At 39.4% G+C, this 14645-nt stretch overlaps 1 protein-coding gene across 6 annotated transcripts in view; it reads left to right on the top strand.

Moving 5' to 3' along the window:
* Positions 1-14645, top strand: part of RUNX1T1 (RUNX1 partner transcriptional co-repressor 1) — a 115270-nt gene that overhangs the window by 56258 nt on the left and 44367 nt on the right. For all 6 annotated transcript variants that reach the window (XM_033056986.2, XM_033057015.2, XM_033057005.2 and 3 more), the window contains 3 exons: positions 8394-8531; positions 12247-12488; positions 14106-14195. In XM_033056986.2, coding sequence (XP_032912877.1) covers positions 8394-8531; positions 12247-12488; positions 14106-14195 — 470 coding nt within the window. The remainder of the gene's footprint in view (positions 1-8393; positions 8532-12246; positions 12489-14105; positions 14196-14645) is intronic.

Below are 14645 nucleotides of genomic sequence, written 5' to 3'. Positions count from 1 at the left end.
AGCTTGGCTTGGGGCTGCCGCGGGCTCTCACTTCCGTGTTGGCAGCTTTTAGAATTTTGTTAATGTATTAGCCGCCCCGGAATATTGGCCGCACTTGCGGGTTTCCACCAAAATTTTGGTCAAATTGGTGCGGCTTGTATTCGTGAAATTACTGTATGTTTAGACTGGTTATTAAGAAAAAGTTCTTTACTATGAGGACAATGAGGCACTGGAACAGGTTGCCCAGAGAGTCTGTGGATGCCTCATCCCTGGAAGTGTTCAGGTTGGATGAGGCACTGAGCAACCTGGTTTAGTGAAAGGTGTCCCTGTCAATGCAAGGGGGGCTGGAAGAGGATGATCTTGAAGGTCCCCTTCCAACCAAAGTCTTTCTATGATTCTGTTATTTACTGTTAATTTAGGACTGGACAAACTTTGGATTAAAAACATAAATGTACTTCTGAAGACCAAGTTATGAAATTTCAATTGATGTTGTGAGAGAAAAATCTTACTTCTGGTTGGAAGGATCTGTGCTGTGTGTGGAGTATGTAAGAGCATGCAAACAATACCAATTAGAGTCTGATGGCATTTGTGTTTCTTAGATATCAGTCTGCCTTCATTGTAGTTTGTCAAATAGTGTGTAATCCTGACAGGGTAGGCCTTCCAGGGATGATGGTGCAGAAGGGAAACGAGTTAGTGGTCAGGGAGCCTTTGGGAAAGTACTGAAGATTTCCTCTGTACAAGTAAAGGGATTGATTGCTAATGTAGAGAGAGGTGGTCACCTCTGCGCTTGTCAGGGAGCTGGGGCGTGAGTTTGGCCAGTGGTTGCTCTGGCTGTTCTTCAGCTGTTCATGCCAGAGGCAGAGAGTGCCACTTTGTCACTTCACTTGAGCCTCAGTGTTCAGTGGCTGGGTTTGGCATAGCAGTAATACTTCCCGTGATGTGAAACATGAGAGAACCTCTGCAAACACACAGTTCTTAGTTGGATAGCTTGTCAACAAAAAGAAAAGATCTAGGAAACAGTGTGAACAGGAAAATAGTATTTCAGTACTGATTATGGGACTGTTGCTTATTAACTGCATTAGTTCATATATAGAGGAATTTTCATGATGTTTGATGGCATATTTAGTAGAAATCCACATTGCATTCAGCTTCATTATAGGCCAACTGTTGTGTATTCATCCATGACAAAGGAACTTGTAGACTTTGTTTTCTGGGGGCTTATGGAAACTCAGGGCAGCTGCCACAGTTCGGCCCTTATTTTGCTCATCTGTTCTTGCTAAGTATTTCAATAAACTGTTATGGTGATAGCAGATCTAGATTTAGAATGTGTTCTCTTCCCTGCATTCCTGCATTCAAGCAATTATACATGGTAAAATTTGCAAAGCCAGAAAGGGTGAAGGCGAAAAGAGGCATTTAAAGAAAGCTGCAATTCTGACATAAACCAGTTTTTATTAAATAACTGAAAGTGAATTTATGATAGTTTTGAAACTGTCAAAATATGTCAGATTGTTAAATGAGAGGGGAAAGTTTATTTTTTATTTCCCCCCCTCTTGAAAAAGGAAATTATATGGTAAGACAAGTTTATTTCTTTCAGGAAAAAATAATCTGTCCAAGCAAAGCAAGCCATGACCTTTTAATCTTAATTCTGAGACTGAACTCATGCATTGCTTATTTGATAATATGTGTAATTATCTGGCCTTCAGCTGCTAAGCCAGGAGTGTAGGACCAAGTTTTTTTGCCAGTCAGAACCTCTCACCATAGAGAACTGAAATCAAATAGAATGCTTCTGCATTTGTGGTTCATTGTCAGGATTTTTAGGACCAGTCAAGATACCACTGTGGACAAAGAACACGACATAAAGAATTTTTGCTATTTACCTGTTTTAGATCATCCACAAACTCTACCAAAACTGGGAGACAGTAGCACAAAAACTCCTTTCAGCTTTTGGGAGACAGAGGGGATTGTATTATGCTCAAGCTTATTTTAGCACAGCTGAAGAAAACTCTTATACCTTGGCCTCAGATAACTTCAGTGAACACCCAGGATACAGAATTTCTTCTAGTTATTGCATATTAAATGAGCATAAATGGGTAAATTGAGTGTGCTTTCATTTATTCTGAAGAATAGCTGGTGATATGAATTGTTCAACTATCTGAGCAGAGGAGAATGAAGATAAGACTGCAGCAAAATTGCAATATTGCTCTTGCAAAAGGGTCATCTTCCATATGTGAGTTTTCATACCCAGCATGCTAAAGAAGCATTGAAATGTTATGTCATCTGAAAACTTTGCTGTTCATATCCATCAGTCACTTCACACAGATTCTGATTCCTGGTGAATAAATCTTGCAGAGGCAATGTTCTGTGACAAAAGACAGAGTCTGAGCTGATCTCTGATACTGCATTCCTGCAAATCATCCAGAAGTAAAAGTTCTCTACTGGGGAACTGGAAACCCAGTGATGTTTCCTTTCTAGGCAATAATGTGACTGCATCTGGTGCTAGAGAAAGTTATTATCTGTATTGTGCCTGTTGGAGATGATTGTGTATAGCACAAAAAAACCTGTCCATTTGGTTTAGGTCCTTATTTATTTATCAAGAAGAAGCCATAAGGGCCAAGAGGTGAATGGAATGAAGACTGTACCAGTCTCAAACAAATCCCAGGCATGCTTGGCAGGGAGAGGGTCTGCAGTGGTGCTGTCATCATGTCATGTTTTATGGCTGCATTGTATGACTTGCAGGTTTCCCCAGGGGTTCAGTGCATGGAGTGGGTGGGATTTACCAGATATGTTAGGCTTATAGCATTCATTCTCAAATGAGTTCTTTTCAACCAAGACCACTTTGTAATATTGTCCTGCTCGGTGATGCAGCAGGTTTGAGGGCCAGGAGTTGTGGATCTCCACAAACACTGCCCATTACTAATGGTGCTATGTGGCTTCGCCACATCTGAAGGAGTTCTTCCTGGCTGCAGCATGATAGCTTTATGGATGGAAGAACTGTGGAATTTGTCCTCCTAGGTTGGACTTGTAGTTGTCTGACTTCAGGTTCATCATCACTGTGACTCACAGTCTGTGGTTATCTGTTTGCAGATTCTCTGCTATCCCCTCTCAAAATAACGAAAATTAGCCCAATGCATCTAAGAAACCATCAGTATTAAATCCTTCAGATTTAGGTCTTGATTCCTGTAACTTGGGTGGTGGAGGCAGGTTCTAATCCCTTGTGTCATATGAGGGGCTTGCTTTTTTGTGAGTTTAAAGGAAACAAGACAATGGACTCTTTTAATTTAGCAAGTTTTATTTTTATTTTTTAAATGTTGGCACCAAAGTAGAAAGTACTGTACAATCAATATAAAGCATCTTTTAAGAATCTTTCATGCCTGAGTGTACATCTGGAACTGTTTGCACTAACTAAAAGTAAAATAAATGCCACAGTGTATTATACCACAATTTTTTTTCATTTAAAAAAGGAAATTGAAAACACACCACTCCTAGAAATGCTTGACATTGAATTGGCTATTGAAATGGTATCAGTAAAGTATTTATATATTCCATATTTTGTTCCATACATCAGCTTTCCTTGATGCGTTAGACTTGGAAGTGTGCCATGTGAGCTGAAATGTTGCCATTTATGAAAGACCGCCTTGTTTTAAAAATGGACTAAATCTTGTAGGGTACAGGAAGCAAAGTAAATCAGTTTGAATGCAGGCACATCTCTCTTTGCCCCAGCTCCTGCATGCTTTGTCTCTTCCTTGTTTGGTTCAGAAGCTGACTGTGCTTACAGTGAAATCAGTGTTCACCTAGCAGTGATAAAAATAACCTCTTCCATAAAAACTGAATGAATGACAAGAACAGTATAGTTCCCTGAACCAAAAAATCCACAGAAAAAATACCATCATTTAAAGCTGGTTTTACAACATTCTCTAATTTTAAATGAAGCAAAATACTTCTGTGGTTAAATCACAGTTCTTCACTCTATGCTGTAAAGTAGATTCAAGAATGTGTATTTCAAAATGTTTTGCTTGGGTTTGTTTTTAAATAAAAAATATAATCCAAAGCAAATGCAATAGATCTCTGCATACTTGAAACATGTTTTATGAATTTATTTTAAGTCTCTTGCTGCTCCAGAGGGTTGTGTGTATGGATTAGGACTAGACCATTATTTCACCATCTTTCTCCATCCTGAACTGATTGCAGCGAACACTACAGAATGAGTTGCAGATGTCTCCTTTTCCTTCCAGTTTGGAGGACCTCTGGTTTCAGTCCCATTTGATCTGAACTGGGCTAAGGAGCAGAGGTCTGTCATTGTTTAAAGGGATTCAGTGGAAGAAATTGTTGCACCTGAAAGAATTTACTCCCTCTGTATATACAGGCTGTGCTTTTAAATCTGGGATGCTGCCTGTATGAAACTTTCTGGTGTGTCCCTCCTAATTCCTAATTCAGGATTATTGTTTGAAATGTAAGGGTCCATCTGAAGAAAAAGATAGCTGAACTAGCTTTGCAAGTGGTGAGTTTGGTTTGACTCAAGAGCATAAACGTTTTTGAATTCAAGAAATTCAGTAATTTTTAGAAAAGTTCTTCTGAATTTCAGGCAAAATTCAATGTATATATCTCTCTATTTTAAAACTGGAGCAAATGTATGTGAAATCTTACACAGGTAGGTTTTGATACGTTAAAATGAGAGTTTTTCCTCTTAAGGTTTTTTTTCTTCCCCATCCAAACCCTCATTACCTCTGAATGTACAAATAACAGAATATCCACTGAAAGTTTGTATAAAATGTCCATACATTAAAAACCTCGTGAAATATCATATCTTGAAGGAAATTGGCTTGTGAATATGCTTTAAATACCATTTTGTCTTTAGCTTATCATCAGGCTGTTTTTCAACCATTACAGTAAAAAGTGTTGGTTGTTAGGTTTATTGTTTTTGTTAATTAAAAAATAAATAACGATTTGTAGAAGCTGGAATTATAGGCTAAGTGTTAGATACCAGAAGCTTTAGGAGTTCAGATCACAAGAACTGTTAACGCTTTTGTAACTGGTGGCTCTGATTTGTGGCTCTCCTTCACCACTTCATCCCCTGAATGATCTGTCTTAGAGCTGCTGAGGGTCTCTGGGGCTCTGGGTGGTGGGACAGTGGTGGGAGCTGTAGACAGGCTGTCCCAGTCCCATCACTCCCTCAGAGTTCAGGAAACTGTACCAAAAGGTAAGGAACAGGTAACCAGTAGCGGTAAGAGCAGAATGGCTCCCACAGGGGTTTTGTTATTTAAGAGGGTGGAATAGAGAGTTGTAAAGGCTGTTCTCCTGGGTGATGGGATGGTGTCTTCCAAGCATGTGGAAGAGCTTTGCATTTTGCATTGTAGTGCTTCAAAAGCCTGCTTCCCCCACCCCCATGGAGAATCTCTGTTCGGAGAAAATAATCCTGTACTCTGGTAAGAAATGTTTTGGGGTGTGCTTGAAAGGAGCCTTAATATCTCCTTAAAGAAGGCAGGACTAGGGAACTTACGGACAGTCGGAGAGAAATCTGCCTGCCTGCAATCATACAGTAGGAGAGTAGGGTTTAGGGCTTTGCAAGGGAGAGAGAGAGGTAATGAAAAGGTGAATGGTATGTAAAGCATATTTGTGTTTACTCCTAAGAGGTCTAAAGAAAGGTAACTGGGAAAATCAAACCTAATGTTACTAGATTTAGATGAGAAGTACAGGGGTCTATCTGCACACTGGGTGGCAAACTGTTGGAGGTAGTAAAAACCTTTTGGATCATGATAGAATGGCAACCTGAAACTCGAGGGCAAAACCAACACACTATTTCCCATTACCGTGTTCAATTTAAGTAGCAAAACATTGCCAGCTTTTTGGGAAAGTCTCCCCCCTCTCATCCAAGTGCGTTTCTGATCAAACCTGAACTTTGAAATGCATTGAAGGAAAGGGAGGGAGCAGGAGCAGTGTGGTTGGTTACAGCTCAGGATCGCTTTTAGTTATCACCAGCTGAATTGGAGGATACAGACTGTGCCTGCTTGCAGCGAGCAGCAGTCTGTTAGAGGAGCTCGATTTCTCTCACTCCTTCTTCCACCCACCTCCATCTCCTCTGTGCCTGTGTCTGCGTTCCCACATGCTTCAAATCTGTGTACCTGGACTGCCTTCCTTAACAGTTCAATGTGAGTGTTAGCAGAATGAAAACCAGATGGACCAGCAGTTCCCACTGTTATCTCCCCACCAGCTCTGGCAAGCCTCCCTTTCTCTCTCCTTTCTTGGCATGGGAGAAATATTTGCCTTTATTTAGGAGGGCTTGGGCTCACTGCTGTGCCTCTTTCCCTCTGTTGCAACATGAGCTGAAAGCTATTTATTCCCTTGTTGCTGAGGTTGGTTGAGGTGAGTGCAAGATGAATTCGGCTATTAAGGAAGCAATTAACATTTCAAGATGAGTTTTCATAGTTCTTGATAAGAAATTAATGGCTTATTGAAGATAGAGATTTAACTGTTTTAGTATGGTGATAAGGAAAGGAAATACATATAGAAATTGTTTAGAAACCTGTTTTTGTTTTCCAGCATGTAATAATTTACTGTTGCTTGATGTGCAAATCATACCTCACTTACCTGTGTAACAACCTTAATATTTAAGGTAATCATTGTGGTTACTCTTCCCTCCACAGCTGAGGTTTACTAACCTTAGATCAACACTACAGATCTTATAAAATTGTATTTCTATTCCCTTCATCCTATTCTGGGAGTGTTTCACTGTTGGTCTTCCCCAAACTCGTCTCTAAATTCTATATGAAATTACTCCCTTTCCCTGAGAGCTGAAACATTGCCTGTAGGCATTTCAACAAAGGTTGAAGATGGCTTTTGTAATTGCAGTACCTGACACACTGCACCTCTGGGACTCACTACTTACTTCCTCAGTTTCTTCAATTTCAGACAGAGAAAGATTGGTATCTGTTATGTGTTGTTAATTTTTTCGGGGGTGTGGGGGCTGGTTTTTTTTTTTTTTTTTTTCCCCTTCCTCCCTCTTCCAAATAACTTTCTTGTATTTAAGTTTTCTGATAATTACGTGTTTTGAGGCTCTTTTAAACATACTCGTTCTTTGTTAAATGTGTGCATTGCATTTCTGTTACTGTCTCTCAGAGTAAATTTCAGATACGATTATTTCATTGGAGTTTGTATGTTGCTACTAAGAACAAGGAATTGTGTCACAAAGTGAAGTTGCAGAATTTATAAAGTGTGACATGTCTTGAATTAAAACCACAGGCATATGTGCTTGCCCATTAATAGTGACACATACTTGCTTTACAGAATAGTTTGTGGAGCTTAGGAAGACTTCTGTTGGGCTGTGTATCAATAAATATCCCTGACTCCCTAAAGAAAGACTGAAGAATTTGACTTATTCCCATTAAAAGCTAAACATCATCATACTCATCTTTTCTAAAGATGGCTTGCTAAACTCCTGGCATGAGTGAGAAAGCCTTAATTTTGCCTTCAGCTGGTAAATTTTGCTGTGTTTTGCCTGTTCTTAATAAATGAAACATATGGGCTTGGATGGTTTAAAAAAACCCAAAACTTAAGGTAGTGTCATTCAAAAAGATGAGTGCACTTCTGTAGCATTTTTATCATGTGTGTTGTATATTTAGATCTTCAGCTGCAAGAGAAGTGTTAAGTTTCCTTTCTGGTTTTGCCTTATGTTTGTTTTGTTTTCTTGGGGAGGTATGTTCCTGCTTATCTTGCAGGTTTTGAGCATTAAAAGTTGTTCTTTATGTGTGAAGGTGCAAACGTATTTGCTTATTTGAAAATAATTGTATGTATTTGAGATGACTGACATACAATTTTGTCGTGTTGTGTTTACTTTTCTGGTGAACATGAGAATAACCGGGGGCACTGTGGTAAAGTGATCGAGGGGTTTCTGTATTTAGCAGAAGTTTAACATAAGATTACAAAAAGAAGCAATGGAGAAGGCAGCAGATGATACAAAGAAGAGACATGAAGGGAGCTGGCTTCAACTGATATTCCACCCAGTATCTCACCTGTACTAAAGAGCTTCAGGTTTTAGTTCTGGAAGAGATGTCTTGAGGGGATTTATTATCTTCCTATCCCTTCATCTATTTTTTCCTCCTGGCTAACATGAGCCTTGAAGAGAGGTGGCATTATTGCAGCTCCAGGGGTGCTTGGGAGGTAGCATCTGCACATGCTAGAAATAAAAACAAAAGATAATGCAGCACTGCTACAAATGAGGTCTTACCATCTGTGTTGCACCTTCTTAAGTAAGGTTTAGATGATGCAATTTGGGAAGAGCACACTGGAGTAGATAATCAGGTGTAATCTTTCACAGCAGATGCTGAAATGGCTCACTTCTTGCATTAGCTTTTAAGTTTTTGTCAGAGGGGGTGTGCTCAGGGAAATAAACCGGTGTGTTCCTGTGGTGTGTGTTGCAGATCGCACTGAGAAGCATTCCACAATGCCAGACTCACCTGTGGATGTGAAGACACAATCCAGGCTGACGCCTCCAACCATGCCACCTCCTCCCACTACCCAAGGAGCTCCAAGAACCAGTTCATTTACGCCCACAACGTGTAATTAGTCTTATTTTCTTCCTTTTCTTCCATCTTCTTTCTATTCTGTATGTCAGAAACTAAAATAGGTGAAGGGAAATCTGCATGAAGTGGCAAGAGCAACATTTAATTGTATTGGGTTAAAGTAATTAAGCAAAACAAAGTTCACAACAGATTAATGCATCTTTAAGGTATTAAGATACTCAGCTCAGAGTTGTTATTTCACTGACCACTTGGTCACAGTGTCAAAGAGCAGTGACCACTGACTTCCCATGTGCTTAATGCTCAGGTTAGCCCTCTTGTGAGAAGGACAGAAAACCTCTTACATGCCATTATGTTGTTTAAATGATCCCATTCTCTTTTGTATAGAAACTTCAGGGAGTTTGTTTGTTTGATTGATTGTTTTTAAAGTGGAGATAATTCATAATGAAAAAATACTAATCTTCCTCCTGCATATGTTTCAGTGAAGAATTCTGGTTTCAGTGCTATATAATATCTAGTTAATATTGATATAAAACCAAAATTAAAGTCCTTTCATAATTTTTATCCAGAGGTTTCTAGTCTGTTACCACTTCTCTAAATCACCTGGGGCTGCATCTCTGTCTCAGCTTATTGATGTAAACACGTAACAAACTCTACTATTCTTGATGTATGGCTGCATTCATATCACTGTAACTGAGATTTGAATCTGGCACGATGTCTGGACTATTCTTTTCACAGCCATGAAATGATCCACATTTCTCATACTAAGATTTAGCTGCAAATTTTTTGGTCTCTTTTATACTGCCTTGTAATAGTATAAACATGAGAATGTGTTTACATTTCACATTTTAAATAAAACATTTTTAGAACAGTATAATACATATGCCTAAACAGAATGAAGACTGCATCTTCTATTTGTCTTGCCTATATGTCTGTTTTAGTCCCTTTCTCTCTGTTAAATGCCTTATTTAAAATGCACCTCTGTGCAGGCCAGCTGGAGGCCTTTGTACAACTTATCCCAGGGAACCCTGTCCTGACAATTTATGTAGAACTTAAACACTGAGGAGGGTTTGTGCCAGCTATTCACATAAACTCACTTTTAACCCAGTGACCCTGATCCTGCAAAGATTTGTCTGTTTTGCTTAACTCCAGCACCTGAATTATCCTGGATGGAGCTTCACACTGGAGCTGCTTCAGTCTGAAGTTAAATTGTTTCTAGGTTTTTGCAGGATCAGGTTCTTGCAGATTAAGCTTCCCAGTGTGATGTCTTGCCAAAAGTTCAAGATAATCTTTGGCAATCATAAAAGGAATATGACAATGTTTTTTAATCACACTTACAGTCCTCACAAGGCTTCTGGATGTTTGTTAATTGGATTGAGTTCAGCACTTTGGAAGGTGTGTGAACCACAGTTTGATTATTGGGACTCCATATTTGAAGACTAAAAGTAAAAAAAAACCCTGATTTTACCCTGTCACATTTTGGAGTTTGGCCTTAACTGTTCCAGTTTGTGCAATAAACAGTCACTTTTGTCAGAGTGTCTGTTAATGTTTATTATTGCTACAACAGGAATGCCTGCAGGCCAGAAAGATCTGACTTGTTTTCTGGTCTAGAATCTTTGTTGTCTTTGGTTTAGATGATTAAAAATTCTTGATGTGTTGTAGTTTGAAATTTAAAATGCTAAATTCTTTTGGATTAGCAACATGGTTTTGTTTTAGAAATTATGCACAACTTTGCCAATTGGCAAATTCAGATGTTATAAGGAAAGCACTGAAATCATGGGACTATTTCTGTATTTCTTTTGCTGTGGAAGGAATCTTTACCAGCCTATCTTCTCCGTGTATCTATCCTAGGTAACAAACTCCACACTTCTCTGCTTTCTTGATCATAGCCCCAGCACCTTCTGCCTGGACCAGCCCCTTAGGGATGACAGAGTTTTTGGGTGGGGTCAGAGCAGATCAGCAGGATATGTTGCTATTCTCCCCAGTCCTCATTTAAGTTCCTGGTAGAATGACTTTTGGCTATGTGAGTTCCTTGCAATCACAATGAATTTGTTTATTCAGATTCCTCACCCCACTGCAGCACTCAGAGCGTGGCCTGGAGCCTCACAGGGAGCTGAACTTGCTAAGGCCAGCTTCTTTCTATTTCTGTTTTTTCAATCCTTGTTCTCACTAGTCCATGCAGCTAGAATAGGCAATCAAAAACTAGGATAAAACACAAGTAGAGGCTAGATAACAATTCACACAGCTTTTTCTGTAGTGCCTCTGGAAGGCAGTGACTAGGGCAGCAAATATTCCTTTGAAGGTTTGTGGCAGTGATTTAAATATGGTAATAGGGTAGTGGTTTATATCTAGTAGTAGTAGGTGTCCACCCTGAAAAAGGACTTCCTGGTGAAAGATAAGGACAATTGATGAAGAAAATGAGATGAAAATGGGATGTTTGGCTTCAGAGAGGCTGGTCATTGAGAAACATTGAAAGTATTTTAAGTTGCTAGCTTTCCCTGGTTTTGCTTTTAAATATGAAGCAAGTTAAACTAATACTCCTATGCATTTTTGATTGTAGACAAGTTCCTGATTTTTATGGTTTTTTGGGATGGGTTCTGAGTGACTCCCAAAGAAAAAAATCAGACAGTATCTCCAGGGTGGTGGCTCACTGAGTGCAGCTGGTGCTGGGTACAGTCACATGCTGCGTGCCCACACCTGCCAGTGCACTGGCACACTTGTATTTCTAGGGAGCCATCCATTTTCTTGCTGCTTGCTGTCATTTCAGCAGACTCAACCTCAACAGCGTGTGTTTTGAGTGTTGCTATTCCAGCTAATCTAAGTGGAAGAGGATGTCCTCAGTTTGATTCTCTACTCTCTTCTAGAGCATGGATAAGAATCAAACTGAAATTGCTGCCAAAAGCTCTCTATTGTCTTCAGTATGTCTGCATGCATCTCGTTGCCATAAATTTTGAATGCTTAGTACTTCATACAGTTATTCTCGCATCAACCTTGCAACAGAAGGGAAATGCTTTCTTATCCTTTTTAGAGATAAGGTACTGGCACGTGAAAGCAGAGAGATTTGCTCATGGTCTCTGGGAAGTCTTCTAAAGTCTAGCTTCATGCCCTTGCTGCAAGGCTTCAGGACACAGGGAGCTTTGGCAGCATTTGTACCTGCACAGACAACTTTGAGTGCTCCATATGTTAGCAGCTAGGAAATCTGTATTGGAAAAAATAACCTTCTCATTGGGTGGTGTAAGGTTAAAACGTGAAAGTCCTGTTTTATAAACACAGCTGTCAGTTGTGTGTACAAAACACAAGTAAAAATATTCAGAGATAAACTGAGGCTTCATAAAATATGTCTGCACGTTTTTTTCTAGCCCAAAGAGCAATTTTTTTTTTTGGTCTTCAATCATACATGCACTCATGTTTTTTCTAGCTCCATTTCCCTCTCTCTCTCTTTTTAAAATCCTCTGACAAAAGGCTGGTATTCAAATGATGATTTTCAGGTCCAGGAGCATTTTGAAGGGGCTGTGTGAGAGACAGCTGCTGTTATTTCCAATCCTTACAACATTCAGCACCAGCTACTGGGAAACAGATACAAACTGCAGACTGTCGCTCTGTCTAAAGGCTAATTATCTTTGATTGTGCAACTTAATTAATTCTGAGGTCAAGTGCAGAAAACATAAGCTGATGGATTTCCCCCTCTGTCTCCTTTTTCTATCTCTTCTCCAACCCCAATCTTTATTTTATCCTCTGTCTCTTTTTCTTTCAGTAACCAATGGCACTAGCCATTCACCAACAGCATTAAATGGAGCTCCATCTCCTCCTAATGGCTTTAGCAATGGGCCGTCCTCTTCCTCTTCCTCCTCTCTGGCTAACCAGCAGTTACCGCCAGCTTGTGGAGCTAGGCAGCTCAGCAAACTGAAGAGATTTCTTACAACCTTACAGCAGTTTGGCAATGACATTTCACCAGAGATTGGGGAGAGAGTTCGTACCCTTGTGCTAGGACTTGTGGTAAGCAAGTATTTTTTCTGCTCTTTTCCCTCTTCCTTGCTTGATGTGTTTATTTTTTAAATGAGTGGGTCACATGCACTGCATTCATCCCTAAAGTGAGGTACTTTAGGGATACCAAACATGCAAGAGTAAAGCTCCAGCTCTTGCTGACAGAGCTAACATGAGTAGCCTGACTAGCTTCCCCTAAGTGGCAGATATTCCCTACTAAGTATAGCCGTGACTGTTTCTGCCAGTTTATTGTTATGGTGTAATGGTGTGAAAGGGTTTTCATTCTATACTGGCAGTACTCCTAATGCAGACATACCTTGAATCCTGTAATGTAGTAAAATATGGTTTGACTTGCCTAGTTTGGTTGGATGAGGAAAGGAGAGAGGCCTGCATATATAGTGCCAATGGTTAAATGGGAGAGCAGAGTATGTTTGGACTGCAGTTATGCAGTGCAAAACACTTTCTCAGTATCATTGAACCAAACAATTATGAACACAAGGCACTGCTGCTACTGAATTCACTTTATTGATAAGGTTATCTCTATGTGGTGGTATGGCTTAATGAAAATTTCAGCTCTTTCTTACCTATGTCTGTCAACTTGGGCTGCCCTTTTACATGCAAACTGTGAAACCTAGCCCAGGATTCTTTTTTGTCCCAGTAAAGTCTTCTTTGCCAGTCATTTTTGTCTCCCATATATTTCCTTCAGCAATAATTGAATGTACTGGGAAGATGTTGTTGTGATGCTCTAATTTACATCTGTTCTGAGCAGCTGCAGTTGCCATTGATTTCATTTGGAGCAAAGACTGATAGCACTGTTTAGCACTAATCCTGAGGGGTGACTTCACAATCTTTGCTGGTATCTTCACAAACCCCTACCTGACAGCAGTGGATGCCCCTTCTCTTGGTTCTGTGGCAAAAAAAAGTTTAAAGTAGGCATATAACATTAGTAACTCTTGCTCTCCAATTGTTTCCACATTCAAAATATGTGTTTAATGGAGCTTTGCTTGTCATATGGTTCTCTTTGGAAGGAGGAGCTAGTAAAGAAGCTGAAGGTGGCTTTGGGAACATCCACATTCCACTGATTTTCAGATAAAAACTGGAAGCTTTCACACTGTTAATTACAGTTGATTTCTAATTTCATTTGAGGTCCTAGGAGCAAATTAGGATTTTTTCCTTGGTTAAATCCATATATCATGCTATTCCCTTGGTCAATTCTGCCAGCATGTGAAATTCATGATTATGACTTCATATCTAAAGTAATGACTTTCCTACATAGCCTAGAACATAGCAAACAGTCCTTTTTCAAAAGAAAACAGTAGAAAAATGTGAAATTTTTGAAAAATGTTGACAAAAGCAGCTTTAACCAATGTTTGAAATGTAAAAGCCTTTGCATGCTTTATAATTGGGAGCTTAAACTGCACTCTAAGCAACAGGCGCTGAATGTCTGAGATGCTTGTGCTTTCCTTTGTGTATTTTAATAAGGTAATCATTTAATATGCAGCATGCTTTCCTTAATTCTCTCACCAATATCAAGTTGTTAAGCAATTTCAGAGTTCTTCAGTTACTGTTTCTCTTGCTAAGTGTTTTCATTATTTTGTCACCAAGACAGATTTTTTTTTTTCTCAACAGAATTCTACTTTGACAATTGAAGAATTTCATTCCAAACTGCAAGAAGCTACTAACTTCCCACTGCGACCTTTTGTCATCCCATTTTTAAAGGTATTGCACAGTTCAGTGATCTGGAAAGTATTTCAAACCATTTTGTTGCTAGGTCACAGATGCGTGTTACAGTTTTTCTTTTTACGAGAGTCAGAGAAATGAATAACGTGTAAGGGCTACTTTCCATAGCTTAGTACATGTAGCTGCATCTGACTGTGTGGTTCAAGATCATTTCTGGCTGCTCACAGAAACTGTCTGTTCCCTAATTCTATAATCACTGTTGTTTGTTTTGTATTTTTCATTTGTAGGTATAAAAGCTTTTACAAACAAAGTCTTGAGACTTGGTTGTAAATATAATAAAATCATGTGCTTGTAACAAGCTGGAGTTTTGCAAACTGCACAATTCAGAGTACGGGGATGTCAAGAATTCCAGCTACCAGCCTATTTCTAAAGTGCTGCTAATCATTAGTGCACTGTGAGATTGTGACACTGCCATCCAAGGAAAAGACA

Source organism: Catharus ustulatus, chromosome 1, assembly GCF_009819885.2.
Source record: "Catharus ustulatus isolate bCatUst1 chromosome 1, bCatUst1.pri.v2, whole genome shotgun sequence".
Taxonomy (NCBI): Eukaryota; Metazoa; Chordata; class Aves; order Passeriformes; family Turdidae; genus Catharus; species Catharus ustulatus.
This window is presented reverse-complemented; position numbering and strand designations above follow the sequence as displayed.